Below are 16231 nucleotides of genomic sequence, written 5' to 3'. Positions count from 1 at the left end.
CACACCCGTTGGCTCAAATACCTGCCAATCAGTTCTTTTTCCTTTTCCCCGCCCCCTCACATCTGTAGGCAGCGAGCCCCCTTACAGCTGGACGGAAAGGGGAGGGTTTGTCTGCACTTTATCGCTGCCTGGTGGCAAGATGTGACCATGGCACTTTACCAAAACAACCCAAAAATGTAGTTTTAAAAATTTAGTTAAATAGAAAATTATTTTTACACAAAAACGAAGCCACAAAACTAGTTTGGTTCATGAGAGTGCAAACTTTAATCAAGAACTTCAGCAGCTACATGATGATATGTTCAAATCATGTCAAAGCACAGCAGTTTTCTTCTTCATTTCTGAAAATTTAAATACTTTTTATTTTCTTTCCATTACCACAAATCATTGTCTAAACCTTTTGTGGTGAGGTGACGTAGAAGCTGCCTCACCACAGCCGTACAATATTTTCCTGCTTCTCATAACTGTTTAGCTAAAAAAAACCCAACAAAATATAAACATGGCCAGAAGCATTGGCCTCTTGCATTTAGCACTACAAACACATACAAACACAAAGAAGCATTTGGTTGTAAGAACATCTAGCAATGTGTTTTCAGTATCTACAAAGTTTTCTCTTCATAAAAGCACAGTGATTTAGACTCTGCTTACAGTATCATACCTCTGTTTTCAGTGGTAATGTGAGGGTCTACGTTTGTAATACTCTGATTTATAAAAGTAACTTTCAGAAAGTTCTGGTTAAAACATATAAAACTTCATCTGGAACATAATTCATGAACACTGACAAACTTGCACAGTTTTGTAATACTTAAGGCAATAATATAAACGTATATAAACAAAGTAATCTCGGGAATTGTTTGAAGATTGTAAAAAACAAAATTTTAAAGAATCGTTTTCAGTTGTGTCGGATGCTGTAGATCCATAAAACATTGTCACATCATAGAATATTAACCACAGCATAAGCCCTTTTGTAAATAAAATTCAAATAGGACTTGTACATGCTTCTAAACATATAGAAACTTGGTAGGTTGTGCAACATAGTTGCATTTTTATCAAATATCTATTCAGCCAAAATATTCTACTGAAGAATCTGTCCATGGGTTTAGCACAGTTAACACTTCATGGATGATAAGCTACATGTAAAGTGTCATAAATACTGATGGACTGTGTTTTTGTGAAGCATATATGTCATCATTTTTTTTCTTCAGTGATGGTGGAAATTTTAATTTAAGCTGAATATACAAACACACAAATCACAGATCACAGAAGCAACACATTGTTATATATTACTGAAGATCAAACACAGGTTCTTCTAGTTGGTCTCTGCTACCAAATCGTACCTGGAAAAAACAAGAAATGATACAATTTATTGTTTTAATGTTATATCATAAAATAATATTTGCACAGAAATTTGTCAGTATAACTCTTATTATTACACAATATTGTCAAGTAGCTGTTTAAATTCTTACCATTGTGTGACACCTGTCTTTAGGTCTATTTGGTTCAGGTCCAGCTGCAACTGCGCACAAGGAAATGAAAGAAGATGATGTGTCACATTTCTGTATCTCTTGTATCTTATGATAGTGACTACATCAACACTGAGACATTTATCTGAGCTTGAGCAATAACTAACTGATGCGACTGATGATAGCTACCTTGCCGATGAGCTCCCTCTCTCTGCTCATGAAGGAGACACTGTTCTTCACAGAGAGGTCCAGTTTCCTCTGTGTGGACTCCTCCAGAGAGAGATCGAAGTCAAACCTGTAGAGAAGGAAAGGAAGTGGGAGAGGTCAATTGACATCCTTTCATTAGTTTGTTCACTATCACGAGCGTCTTATTTTTCTTACCTTTCATTGAATTCTGGGTTGAGGTCTCTCTTCTTGGTGGCAGTTCTCCGCTTGGTCGTACCCTTCTTGTCAGGCAGCAGGATGAAGGAAACATACGGGTCTGCACCATCCTTGGAGCAGGCTGCCAGGGCTCTGTGGATACATAGCAATCATGTTGACAATGTATGATGATACTGACTGCTCTGGGTCTAAAATGTGATGATAAAAGAATAATGTATGTCACCTGCAGGAGTGAACAGTGATGAAAAGCCTGTTCTCCTCTGTGGAGTAGCCCAAGGTAAGCTTCACCTGGCTTGTTGTGCTCCCATTATCACCACCTCTACAGACACAGCGGAGAAAATCTGGTTAATATTTTGATGATATCTTTTTATACATAAGCAAAAGAAACATAAACCAAGAAAAAAGCATTGGGAATTGGTGTTTTTACAGAAAGAAATATACTAGAAAACAGCCAAAAAGGAAACCCTGATTACAAGTCTCTTTACAGTAGAGGCAGACACAGTCAGGCATTGATGCTATTGCATGTGACTCACATGGAGAATCCACCTCTGTGTCTGAGGTCTAGGTGGGATGGAATCCATCTGGGGATGACTTCGTCTCCGCTGGTGTCATTACCTGCGTCCCCTGAAGTCCCACGACACACCGCCAGCTGAGTGTCCAAGATCTGGAATATATATATGGAAATCCTAACTAAAACTTATACAACATTCCTGCAATGAATTCTAACTTTGTGAAGGTTATAATACTACTGTCTTTGTTGAAACTGCTTTAGAGAAGTGTGGATTCAACTGTGTGATCATTTTAGAGGATGTAGTTTGTGGTGCTGCTGAGCTGAAATGCATGACAGAGAGAGGTGTTTCTGTTATTCAGCCTACCCTCATTGATATAAATGGGGTAGGTAAAATAGACTACAGCCTCAAAAATGACCATGAAGTTGAATCAACACCTCTCTAAAACAGTTTTAACACAAACTGAACGTTATTACATGGCGGTGGGATTTATAGCAGGACTGTTGCATTAGACTGCTTTAGTTTTAATTAAGTGTACCTAATAAACTGCCAACTGAGTGTATATAATGAGTGAACTCCTCAAACCTTGATTCCACATTCATGTATGTATGGTAAATATGAAGCTGTCACTACATAAATACTGAAAACTGAGGGAAACACCTGCCCAACCACCATCTCTGCAGTTTACTGTGTAACACATTAAATTTCATTTGTTTAATCTGTACCAAAACTTGAATGAAAAAAAAAGTGGTTTAATGGGGTTATGCAACAATTTCCTGGAGCCTTGTTGCCACTGTGAGGTTGCCAGGCAACCAGCAGAGACCACTGGCCAGGAAAACTACAACTTGTCATTTTTACACAAGATATAAAGAGTTAAGTAATGAGCTTCAGAGGTGGTGGTAGATGGATTTTTTAATTTAGACAAAGTCAGGCTAGCAGTTTCCACCTGTTTCCAGTCTTTGTGCTAAGCTAAGCTAATTGGCTTTTGTTTCCAGCTTCACATTCTGACATGAGACTGGTGACATTGTGTGGAATATGTGTTATATTTCAGTTTTCAGTATAATATTCTGTATGAGGTGCATAAAGTACAATCTTCAGTACACTGCAACAGTGATTCTGAAAACAGAAATATCTCTGAGCTACAAAAACACAAGGGATTCAGTGCAGAATAAATCACAAACAGGACATTGCTCACATGCACACATACTGCAGCGTAGAAAAAATACACAGCATATTGTCAGTACCTTGAGTGTGGCCCTCAGTAGGATCTGGCTCTCTGGCAGAGCTCCATCCAGACTGAGCCAGCGGTCCAGCACCAAGCCCGGCTCAGCCAGCACCTCCCTGAGAGGAAGCGTCAGGGACCCGAGGGCCTGGCCCCAGCTGTGGGAAAGCTAGAGGAAAACACACACATACAGATACACAAACGTGTTTCAGACATTTGATCTGCCTTGCAGCCACACAGTTCAGACAAAAAGTAGAAATCCAGATGCTATTAAAGATTCTCACCTTGACTGTGAGTGTTTCATCTCTGGGGTCACGAATCAAATAATGAAAGGCTTCATCCCATCGAGGAGATGTGGAGCGCTCACAAACCTTGGGAAAGAACCAATAGAAGCATTAAAACCTTTTTTCAAACAACTGTTGCATACATAAGGTCAGTGCGAAAGTCATGAACCTACCTTGGTTTTGTGTGAAACGCCTTTGAGGATTATCTCAGCCCCAACTTTTGGCTCCTTTCCACTCTTCTTCAACTGAAAAGTCACACAAAAAATGATGGAATCAACAAATTAACAGCATCTACTAAATCTAACACCCATTACATGACCTATGATTTAATATATAAATGAGCATGCAGCTGTATTGGCACACTACAGTGCTCTATGCAGTACAGTGCCACTAAAAGCAACCATTGTATTTCTCCACTCTTTGGAGAGAGGAAAAACACATCATAATAAACAACAAATAGAACCCTGTGGACTCATGGATATGATCTCACCGGCAGGCCGTGGGCACGCTCCACATACACAAACAGCACAGCTGCTGATGGTACAACCTTGTTCTGGTACGACTGCAGGGACTGGTACTGCAGGATCTGTAGGAAGCAGGAAATTATGTCACAGAAAGAGAGAGAGAGAGAAAAAGAACAGGGAGAGAGTTTAAGTAAAACTTATTGTGAGATAAGAAAGTCGTGGTGAAAATTCTTTTGCAACCCTACCAACAACGATATTAACATAAACAAACTAATCCACACAAAGCATCTGCAAAAGATAAGTTCATTATGACTTTACGTACTTCTTATACCTCGCCGCATAAGTGGTTGTTCTTTCCTGCTGATTAGAAACTGTTCTATCTGCCATAGAAACCAAACAACAGAGCAAGAAAACAATGGTTCTGGGCTCTCACAGTACAAGATGTACCATTTAATGGCTAGGTTTTTATTTAAATATTTTCAAGCTTGCTATTATAATTCCTTCTGTCCCTCCTGGCTCCTAACACAAATCCACTTGAAAAGATTGGGGGCAAAAGCCGCAATAGTTGTTCTGTGCAAAAATGCATTCTAAAGTTCAGCTGAAGTTAATATGAGGTTAAACGAATCAAGTGGGCGCCTTATTATTGTTGTTGTGTCCAGCCACATAGGAAAGCATCCATCCGAAAATAACCACAGTCCATGGAAACACAAAGTGGGAATATTAGACCAAAACTGTTGTGACTTTGGAAGATATTCACTTAATTTGGTTAACTCAAACTGCTGAAGCCTCATATTAACTTGACTTGAACAATATATCCTTCAGTGAGAATGAGCTCTGTGGGCTCTTTGTTATTCCTGTTCAAAAGACTCATTACACCAAATCCTGCATTGCACGACTCATCTGAAGTAAAACTTTATCTTATATTCTGGTCTTTCCCATCTTAAAGTTCCTACAGGTAGGAGGTTCATTCAGTTCTGAAAAAAGCAGAAATCCTGTTTCAAATTAAAGACTCAAAAAATAAAAGTTCATTATTATTTGAAGAAAATATTCATGCCAAGTCAAAATTATGAGTTAGAAAATTTAACTTAAATCTAATGTCAGGCCCCCTAAGTTTTATTACATGTACTACAATATTTTCTATAACCTTGGTCTATTTAAATAAAAAGAGAATAAAAAAATAAAATATCTAACCGGTTCCAGTCTGTGTAGGTCAGAGACTCTGGGCAGCCACTCCAGCATCAGGTGAACTCGGCCTGACTTCACATCATTTAGAGTGTACCACTAGAACAAGATCAGCACAGAAATGTTAAATTTACAAATCATTTGTTAAGTTGTTGAAATGTTGAAATCATTTCAAATATCTGTCACACACCGTATCAATGAATTGTGCGCTGATGATATCTCGTAGGCCAAGCTTGAACCTGTGAAAACAAGACTTAAATCAATACTTTATCTCCTTTTTACTGTCATGTTCCTTTAGTCACAAGAGCCATGCAGCCTGCAGCTGTGAAAGACACACCTTCCGAGGAAGTCATCCTGATCGATGTCCTTGTCAAACAACTCAAACTGGATCTCCTGTCCAGGAAGCTGAGTCAAAATCACCTAAATCATAGAAAAAATAAATGAAATCTAATACCCTAATAATTTCATCAGATGAGTAGAGGAACAAACTACTCGAGCATTAAACAAAGCAAATACCTCATAAAGCTCATTCCAGGTAGGATTGAGGTTCTCTTTGATGGTGTGGCTGCGGAAGGTGATACCAGCCACACGGATCTTGACGTAGGGGTCACTCTTCCCCTTCACCATGCCTCCCATGAAGTTGTCCTTGGCTATCAGGTTTTGGGCCTCTACCAGATGAATACGCAGCACTCCCTGTAGACAGAACAAGGACAGGGAGTTTTACAATAGAAACTGAGTGGTGTCTGCTGCTGCCACCGTTTGACTCTAGGTAACTGCTGTTTACCTCAGTTGCGAACTCTGGGTCGGGCGTGGTTTGCTGAGGTCGTGTGGGCTGAGGTTTAGCCGACCCGCCGGGCCCTGTGGAGTTCGGCTCTGATGCAGTTCCCCCCTGACCCGTCCCAGATCCAGGGGATACAGGCCGAGGAGACGGAGTCGTAGGAGTGGCATCGTCACTTAACCACAAAACCTAGTAGGAGGCAAATAAGAGAGTATGGTGAGCAGATATCCAGCAGTAAATTACTGAATGACACTCTTTCATTTCTGGTACTAAAAATACGCTTCTTCACTTCAGGATAAACAGAGAGGAGAAAATGCAGGTTTCTGTGTGAAAAAAATTCTGTTCTTATGAGGACCACATGTTCTCACAAGAACAGAAAGATGAGGCAGAAAGCAGACATGTAAATGGGAGTAGTTAAGGATTAGAAATTCATGTAGAGAAGATTATTAGATCCTTTAATCTTTATGTGTTAGGTCCACAAGGATTTTATATCAGTGGATGACAGACACACAAAAGGTAAGTTTACATTTGATATCTCTGTTCTGAGGGAGTTGTCCTGAGTGTGATACTCAAACATGGGGCTGATGATAGCTTCCTCAGGCTAAAACAGTCCTTCGGGTGCTGGTAGGATTTCAAAGTCTACCACACTGACACTTCAGCCGGATTATTTCCAAAAACCTGGGCTTGTAGCCACATCTTACTCAATTACTACACTCCCCAGCACATTAAAGTAGTACATCTGTGAAATACCAACCCGAAGCACAATTTTGACGTAGATGCGACTGGCTGAACTAGAATTCTCCAAATGGAACCACTGGTCCATGGTGAGTTCAGGGGCCGCCAGAACACGGGTCAGAGGGATTGTCAGATTGCCCAGGGACAAAGCACGGTCGTCGTCTTTGACCTGATTGAAAAAACAGGAATAGATGAGGTGGAGTTAGAATGAAATCCAGCAGGAAATGCCAAAATCATGAAGTTGAAAGGGTCATAAATTGAGTAAAAAGAGGAGAGTGCAGTTTACAGAGAAACCACAGGGGAAAAGAGGAAACATTGATTACAACTAAAGGGAAAATCAATGGTGTATTTACTGTACTAATCACCCTAACACCCTGAGAGTAAACGTATGCAAAATATTCACACCAAGCTTAACTGGTGTGTTTAATCGATTACTCGTCTAGTGACTTACTTGAATGTCAATGTCTTGTTTGTGAGGATCCTGAATGAAGAAGGTAAAAGCATCCTCCCATACAGGGTTGTTGGTACCATAACAAGTCTGCAGAAGAAAAGAAAAAACATTAATTAGGTTCAGTTTGGTTGAAGGTAATAAGAAACAGTTAAAGTTTTATTCTTACCTTGCTCTCTTTAGTCGTATCCTGAATGGAAAGCTGCACCATTGGGCTTGGGTCTTTATTGCCTTTCCTCATCTGCAACAAATTAAATACATCAATGTGGGTAACAAATGAAAATCGAAGGTATACCACATGACAGCATCTTAAATAGTTATAATCTTACAGGCAGTTCAAAAGCTTGGTCAAGATAGACGGCTAAGATGGCGGCAGATGGAGGTTCAGCTGTCTTACTGGTCAGGTTCTGGTTCTTCTGGATCACCTGGTAGGAGAACAACAGATGGAGGATACGTGTGGAGAAAATGATCTAGGACCATAAAAGCTGAAACAGTAGCCACCAACAATTTTACTTTTTCTCAATAACAAGTAAATGAACAACGTGTTATTGCTTTATTGTTTGGATGTTTTACATTGGTCTTTATTTTGATTGATGTTTTTAGTATTGGATATTTAAGAACATACAACCTTTGACTCAATGGGAAAAATATGAGTTCAACTTTTTATTTTTGTGACTTTTTAAATAAACATTAGGACACAGGGGATCCTAATAAATAAGTAATTTAAGACATGTATCATGTAACCACAGTGTTTGATTCCAGCCAGGAACTTTTGTTGCTGGTCATCACCCTCTCTTCCTATTTTTCCTGTCTCTCTAAACTGTCATGCAATCAACATAAAGGCAAAAATAATATAAATAAATAAATAATAGAGCATAATAATGTAAAAAATAATGCTGTGACAATTATCAGTGCATCCATTTGTCCAAACCTCAGAGGAGATCTATTGAGCACCATTAGGTTAGTTAGCTGCAAACTCACCTCACTCAGTCTGTCAGCAGAGGACAGCAGAGAGAGCCACTCCAGCCGGAGGTGAATGCTGCCGGATGGGACGTCCCTCAGATTGAACCACTGTTTACAAGAACAGAGAGCTCATTAAACACACATTTTTCTCATCTGGGTGATTTCTTTGAGCCTGGACTGGATTCCAGGATTGAAGATGGTGAGAGCAGAGCAGATCACGAGGAGGCACGTGGGATCTGCAGTGTCACATGCTAAAAGGATTACTGCAATCATACTGTGTATGTTCCTGGGTTAACAAAATAATAACTGTGTAGTCATGCTTGTTGTTTATTCTTTGATCTGAGATAGAAAAACTAGATTTAATAGATTTAACAGTGTAATACTGGATGTTTGTTAAACATAAGATATACTACTTACATCATCCACAACTCTGGCCTTCTTTACAATATCAAGATCCAACTTGACCCTGACAAAGAGACAGACAGAGAGAGGCAGGGAGAGAATCAATGAGACCACGGGTCAAAGACATCAGGGTGTTCAAATTTCAACAGAATTATGGCCCAATGTGTCAATAGCAGAGATGGAAATGACATGAGATGCACATAAAGACAGAGTAAATGAGTGAGAATGAATAAGCTACCTCCCCAGGAAGTCATCCTGGTCTGGGTCTTTGTCAAATACTTCCACTTCCAACTCCTGACCAGGTACTTCATGGACAATCACCTGACACACATACACACACATAAATGGACAAATACACAATACACACAACAAATAGATACAGCCACACACAACACAATAACACAAGGGCATGCAAACAAAATCACAGTGGTATGATCTTTTTACTTTTGTGGTGAGTAGATTTAATTATTTTATTTTATTTATCTATTCAGTGTTTGGCTCATATTTCATACACCACAGGGAAAGGCAAACATGTGTATGAGAAAGCAGTTTTTGCAAGAAATGCTTATCTCAGAAAAAGCAGCTTCCTGTTACCAAAGAAGTAGATAAAATCTCCACAAGACTGTTTATCTCTAAAGTGCCAGTGACATATTTACTGTCAAAGACTTAGTGCAATCCCTGTGAAGCAAGGACACCAACACCAAGCTATAACTTTTAGCACACAAACTGGGGAGAGGTGCAGTACTTGAATATCTCTTGTTTCCTTTCAGCATATTGTGGCAGCCATATTTTCCTCCCACCCAGCACCCTTCTCACCTCAAACATCTCCCTCCACTGTGGGTTCAGGTTGCTGTCCACGTGATGAGAGGTGAAGATCTGGGTTCCGACTCGCAGAACAGCATATGGGTCTGATTTCCCATCAATTAAGCCTTTGATGACTGTATCCTTAGCGGTCAGGTCCTCAGCCTCCAGCAGATGGATACGCACAACTCCCTGGAGTTGAGAAAATCAAAATGTTAGTCGACTAGTTTCTTCACAGTCACAATGTCAATATGTGAATTTGCTGTATGATTCTGACACTATGTGTTGTGCTTGGAGGTAATATGCTCAGACACAACTGCTTCAGTCTGTGTGGGCCCATGTGCATCACCGGGCCATTCATTATTGAGACAGTTACCCTTGGGAGAGGGGAGCGGAGCTGCGCAACGTGCAGGTCGGCCACCAGGGGAACAGTGAGACGATTGGGAAGCACCAGGTGGGAGGCTATTGCATCCATTATCATAGTGTCCGATATGGCACTGCAAATGAATGCGAGGATGATGTCGGGGACACACAGGGGAGGGACACACAGACAAACAAACAAAGGCTATATACTAGTGCTGACCATGTGAGCATGCATATAATAACATGATATCCAGGTTCGCAGCAACAGAACCGACAGGAAGCACTCACTGGCTAAAGATGAGGACAGTTTTCTGTGAAAACATGTTGGCTGATGCCATTTAATGGAGGAATACAATTAAGAATAATGACAAGCTGCCATTGAAAATATTGCCAGAGGGGACTGATGTGACAGCAACAAATGTAAACCTCTGACAATGCTTTAAATACATTATATAAAGATAATAACACAGTGTAGAATCAGCCACCGTACAATTATCCTGAATATGAAAGTTAAATAGAGTTGTATTGTTCCCATTAGTTAGAATATTAGTCTATCTTCATATTCTGTTTAATCGTAACATAGCTGATTCTACATTCTTCACATTCTGATCTTACATAATGGACCTTAAAAACTACCTGAATATAAATTTATGGAGTCATAGTATTACACCAGCACAGCAGAAACTTCTAACAACTTAAAGGATAAGACAGGAATTGTTCAGTATTTTTCTTATTGTCAATAAAACATATGAAAAGACCAAAATCAACAATGTGTCTGTCTCTCAGTACTTTCTGATCTCCCTAATCAGTTTATAGTTCTCAGCCTCAAGTAACTTTGCAGCTGGGGAATGTGGTGTTTAGTAAATGTTACTCCAATTAGAGGAAATAGTGCATTTGTTGAGGACTATTTTCAGATGGACTAATACATATCTTGTGCTCTATTGAGTTTTTGCTGCATCTGGACGGTCCACAAGGGATTGACTTAAAATAAACTACAGTGCCCACGTTCATGGTAATGAAGGAACACGTCAGATCAACAGTGAGGCTGACTGATGTGTTTTTAATAGCCTCTGGACAACAATGAAGGTCTGTGGCACAGAGGGAAAAGTTAAATCAGGTCTTGGCTTCACAGGCAATACTTGTTAGTCATTGCTGGTTTTTGGCTTTTCATGGGATTCATTGACAAGAGCAAAAATGAAGGATATTGTCACCCTTATCCTTTAAGGATGTGACCACACAGATCTGTCACTGAACAAACAGACATTTAAGCAGTATTGTTTGTCTCAGTTTGTCTAGGAACTCCCTTTTTAATTCCAGGAAAAGTCTATGTGATTCTAGTTGCTACATAAATCATAAATTCCCTTAATATCAGCTGCATCAGTTCCAGAAAGTGCAGCCCTCAAACTTCTCTGCATGTCAAAAAAGCCCTACAACTGAAACAGGCACCCCTCAATAAAATAAAAAACATAAGACAGACACAACCGATCTGCACAGAGCCCTATCGTATCAACTCACTTCAGCCCGGGGATATCCAGCAGGTTGGTCAGCCCGGTCCAGTTGATGTCCAGTTTCTACACATATGAAACATGTAGTATCATACAGATGCAAGTAAGTAAGTCATATGAATAAGTGTAGACCTTTAGAAAACAATGCAGTGAAAAACAGAAAACACTCACAGGCCTGCGGATGAAGAACATGGTGATGGCTCCAACCAGCGGCACATCTCCGATCAGAGGCTCAAGGATCACACGCAGCTTCCCGTGGAGCTACAATGGGAAAATTTATCATTGAAACTATGTTTTCGGGGCACTTAACTACAACTAATAATTTAAAAATATCTTAATAATTATTCTTGCACCTGAATTCCTTTCACTCCAGCTTTGCAGAAGTACTTTTTGATTTCAACATTGACCTCAACATCACCGGCATAGCTACAATAGAAGAGAGAAGACAAGTCATCTAGAGATACATGTCTGAGCAAGTGAAGCAGCTGATACGAGTTATGATCAAGCTGTTTTCTTTCCTCTGCAAAGCAAACAATGATCTGTGTTGACAGATAAGAATGAAGGCTAGTTAGGGACACTTGATTGTAACTCACAATAAATAAGCAACAATATAAAATGAAGAAATTAAAGTTGTGAGGCTTTACCTCAGGTACAAATCCAACATCACTTGTCTCTTATCTTGTTCTGTGTGAGCCTTTACACCAACCACCTTCGGAGCCTGTGAACAAAACAGCTGCTATTAAACAAAGTAAACAAGACTGGTAGAGACTTTATGAAGTCACATTAGCAACCATTATCATTTGCTGTAATGAACTCATCATCTTTATGGTTGTAATGAAGAGAATTGTGAGACTAGTCCTGCATTTCCAGACTTACATACATATTCATTCCCCCAGGCTTCACTAAATTTTCTTGGTCTTGGCACAGTTACAGGATGAACTGCTGCTTTTATGACAGACTATTCCCATACCTTCTCTCCTATGTTGACCTTGGTGAAGCTGAGAGTCTGCAGATGAATGCTGGAGGCACGGATCGCGGGTGCAATGGTTTCCACTAGCAACTTCTCCAGATACTGACCAACGAAGGGCCAAGCCTGCTGCACGATCTACACGACAGAACGTATGGTCATTATTTTATTTAAACAGTAAAGCCATGACCCAATGATTAGTTACATAGAAGGTGCAGAGGATAGTCATAGTCAGTAGTTAATGTAATCAAAATAATATAATTAGTTAGTAACAGTGAATTATAATTTGTGCAAAAGCTTAGTCATAGCAAAGGGCGTCCTGTGCATTAAAAAATATTTTCCCGGAAGCTGACAGGAAATAACAAAGAACCATTAACACACATAGACAAACATATGCTTTGCAAAGCCACCATGACCACACACTGTTTGCCTTGTGGTTGAAAGGCTTTTCATAGATATTGTTAAAAACCCCCATCTGACAGAGGATTGAGTTGAAATTGAATGGAAACAGCTCAACCATCAATAATTCAGAAAGGATGGTTATTAAATAAATTAATGAAGAGCCCTCCAGTTATCTGTCATTTTCATAGGAAGCAGATCGATGTACTTTGTTCCATCAGTACACGTCCAATTAAATGCTTGTGTAACTTAGAGAGTCTTTCAGTGCATAGCAGGTCAGCTGAACATGGACACATATGAAATTTGTGTGAAGGAAAACATATCTGGAAAATAAGGTTTCTAATAATAAATTAAGAATGAATAAATATTTACTTGGGTTTAAATAAAATGATAGTTATTCCTATAATTAGTATCAATTTGCATTGCTCCTTCCAGGAAACTGATATTTTTGGAAATAATTCAGAAATTATGGATCTGCAAAATAAAGCATTAGAGCAATAACCTTCATCATCAAGTGATGAGTTGAATCAGTCTGTCACTGTCATCACGCCACGCAGCCTCACACTCATGTTATCTTCAGCATTTCAGTGCGAGATGTAAGAGTGAGGCACCAAGTCCTTTCACCCACTGGTTACCTCTGACCTCCACCTCCACCGGTCATGAGACTGGTGATGCTAACAGCTGCAGCTACAGGCAGGTGAGTGTCCCATACATTATTTATGACACAGTTATGGACATGCATTTTGGAATTCTATAAGGCATTCTATAAAAGTGCAGCTCCTTGCAGGCTTTTTTCCCATCCATTACTCACAGACACTATCAGCTCCGTTTCTCTTTAGGCACTAATGTCTTCAGGTTGTCAAATGTAATACACAGTGGGAACATTTTGAGGCTGATGTATTGTTTGTTTACTGCTGTGAGGGGTGAGGATGGTACGTGCGAGCAGCTGGATCACATGGCAGGAAGCCTGGAGGAGAGACGTGGGCTGCTGAAAGATGAGCGCAGCAAATTGCCATCCCACGATCTCGGCTTCTGTCACCGAGTTCATTACATTTCTTCCCTCCAGAAGGGCGCTTTGTATTATTAGTATTCACATCCACGCTTGCCCCGCGCTGATGCGAGGTTACTGTACTGACAGAGACAAAGACACTGCGATATTATCTGAGCCGCTCTCCCCTGCCTCTTAATTACACTAGTAGATTATCTGTTCTGATGGAGAGAGGCTGAAACGGGAGCAGGGTCACTTAAAGTCCACGCGAAAGGTTCTTTATCTTAATATTAAATGTGAGGCAGTGAAGCTACTGCCAGAGTTACTCAAGAGAATCATCAACACCTTATCTTGAAATCATGTACTGCTTCCTTTGCTTTGGGTAAGAGTTCCGTGAAACGAAGTGGAGTTGTCCTTTATTATACAAGGGCTGCATGTTGAAATAGATGAAGTTCCTAAAGTGCACACGTGCAAACATACCTTATTCAGCCACTCCACTTTTTCCACATCTGGAAAGTTGACCTGTGGACAAGTAAAATGGGTCAGGCATGAACTCAAATATGACAGGGTAGTGTAAAATTACGTCGCACTATGAGAAGAGTAGTTAAAATACTTGACATTATCCTTTTAGTAGGCCTGCTGTTTTTCTGGCCATTTGAAATCTACAGTAGTAGATACTTCAGCACAGCTCTACGTTTGTTTTAAACAAGACATTTCCAGATCACATACTCTCAGTTTTACATTACGTGTTTAATTACAAGGCAGTGAATTAAAGAAATCACCAGCTTTCTACATATATATCTCTGTTGATATACTTGAATTACAAGTAGAGAGAACTTAAAGACTAATTTGGGTGCCGTTAAAATTTCAGGAAATCATTAACCACACATGCTGCAAACTGGCATTCCCTCCAAACCCCAATGACTTGAGTTGAGATCTCAGATTAGGCCTATCTGCCCTGAACACACACACACACACACACACACACACACACACACACACAGAGTCACATAGTTTATCCACTCTTGCTCTATATCCAGATATGGTGGTCCTGGTCACTGCCTCTGCTCTGCTCTGAGGGATGTTTATGAGTCATCAAGGATCCTAACAGGCAGCATAGTGAAACAGGAAGGGGGAACTGAATCTCTAATGTTGTTAGAGTTTCAGTTTAGACATGCATTTTGCTGCCTGCATAGTATAAGCTCCCCTCAACATAAGTGTCATTTTTCTCTCCGACCTTTCCACTACAAAGACCTGACATGTTAATTCATATTCCCCCCTGAGTGGCAGCAGTTCAGAGTAATTCCCCAGGCAATGAACTAAAGGAATGTCTAAATATGGGGCTGGTCTGGGACAGGAGGAAAATGCAGGAACACGAGGGAACTTTATGCAAATAATCATTTGAGTGTTGCCCTGAAGCAGTGGTCTCCCTGGTTTTTTTATGTGTATGTTATGTGTTCACTTTAGAGCATCTGAACAAATAAGTGCCTACTAATGAGTCACGTGTATTTCAGATCATAACACTGTGATGCAGAGAACAGTAGCTGAGGTGCAGCTCAAGTTCAACCTGACAGATGTGGCAGATGTGACAGGCTGATGTAGAGAAAGCCAGCTATTAAGTGTAGCTACAGGTCCTTACCCAAGGGAGGCAAATCCCTTTTGGATCTCAACACCTTCGCCGTGGTGAATTCAATCTCGTTATCCAGGAGGTACATGGCAGACTTGAGCCTGGTCACTTTCTCCTGCCGACCGTGCTTCCATCCCATGTAGATCAGCAGCCCGAACAGGACGACGCTGATGCTGAAGCCGTAGTATCCGGCCAGGTACACGGGCAGAAGCGCACCCAGGCATTTTCCGAACGACCACAGCACACTGACTGCGCGTTCGGCGGGGGGCTGCTTCAGTGAGGCCGGGGCCGGGGCCGGGGCTGCACCCGTCGTGCCAACGCTCGTGCCCAGCTCTGCATCCGCGGCTGGCATCGCGAGGGATCCGTTTGACTTCACCGCTTCTCTGCTCTTGTGACTTGAGTGGCAAGCGCCAAGTGAAGACTCACCACCGATTTCTTCGCGAGACCATCGAGAAATCACCGATAAACTTGCTGGTTTGGAGCGATTACAGGATGATCACGGTTCCTCTTCGCTGCCCTCCCCCCTTTCAGTTCCGCAGGGTACAGAAATGGGCTACTCCGCGTTTCATTTGCGTACAGAGTCTCTCTCGCAGAATAGGGCAATCAGAGACCAGGACCAGTGAGGGCGGTCTCAGCATGAAACCCTCCTTCACATGAAATCCTGTAGAAACCTAAACCCTAGAATTAACTTGTAGCGTCACGCACTGACTCGGGCGGAGCGTGTTAAAGCCTGTGGACAGAGTGAACGAATAT

The 16231-nt window shown here is 40.8% G+C and overlaps 1 protein-coding gene across 1 annotated transcript; it reads right to left on the bottom strand.

Annotated features, from left to right (window-relative positions):
• Positions 1-240: 240 nt before the first annotated feature.
• Positions 241-16147, bottom strand: esyt1a (extended synaptotagmin-like protein 1a). Its single transcript, XM_018666103.2, is given in 32 exon segments — positions 241-1334; positions 1464-1513; positions 1650-1755; positions 1842-1973; positions 2065-2160; positions 2375-2505; positions 3595-3741; positions 3857-3943; positions 4030-4101; positions 4347-4442; positions 5512-5601; positions 5693-5741; positions 5840-5922; positions 6019-6195; positions 6287-6469; positions 7035-7184; positions 7467-7553; positions 7633-7704; positions 7793-7888; positions 8445-8534; positions 8844-8892; positions 9067-9149; positions 9645-9821; positions 10006-10126; positions 11508-11563; positions 11669-11758; positions 11851-11923; positions 12142-12215; positions 12468-12602; positions 14332-14373; positions 15491-15496; positions 15498-16147. Coding segments are annotated over 32 exon segments (3261 nt in total). The 5' UTR covers positions 15831-16147; the 3' UTR covers positions 241-1306.
• Between the last annotated feature and the right edge of the window lie 84 nt (positions 16148-16231).

This window comes from Lates calcarifer, linkage group LG6, assembly GCF_001640805.2.
Source record: "Lates calcarifer isolate ASB-BC8 linkage group LG6, TLL_Latcal_v3, whole genome shotgun sequence".
In the NCBI taxonomy this organism is placed as follows: Eukaryota; Metazoa; Chordata; class Actinopteri; family Centropomidae; genus Lates; species Lates calcarifer.
Note: the sequence above shows the minus strand (reverse complement) of the source record. Positions and strands in the feature narration are given on the sequence as shown.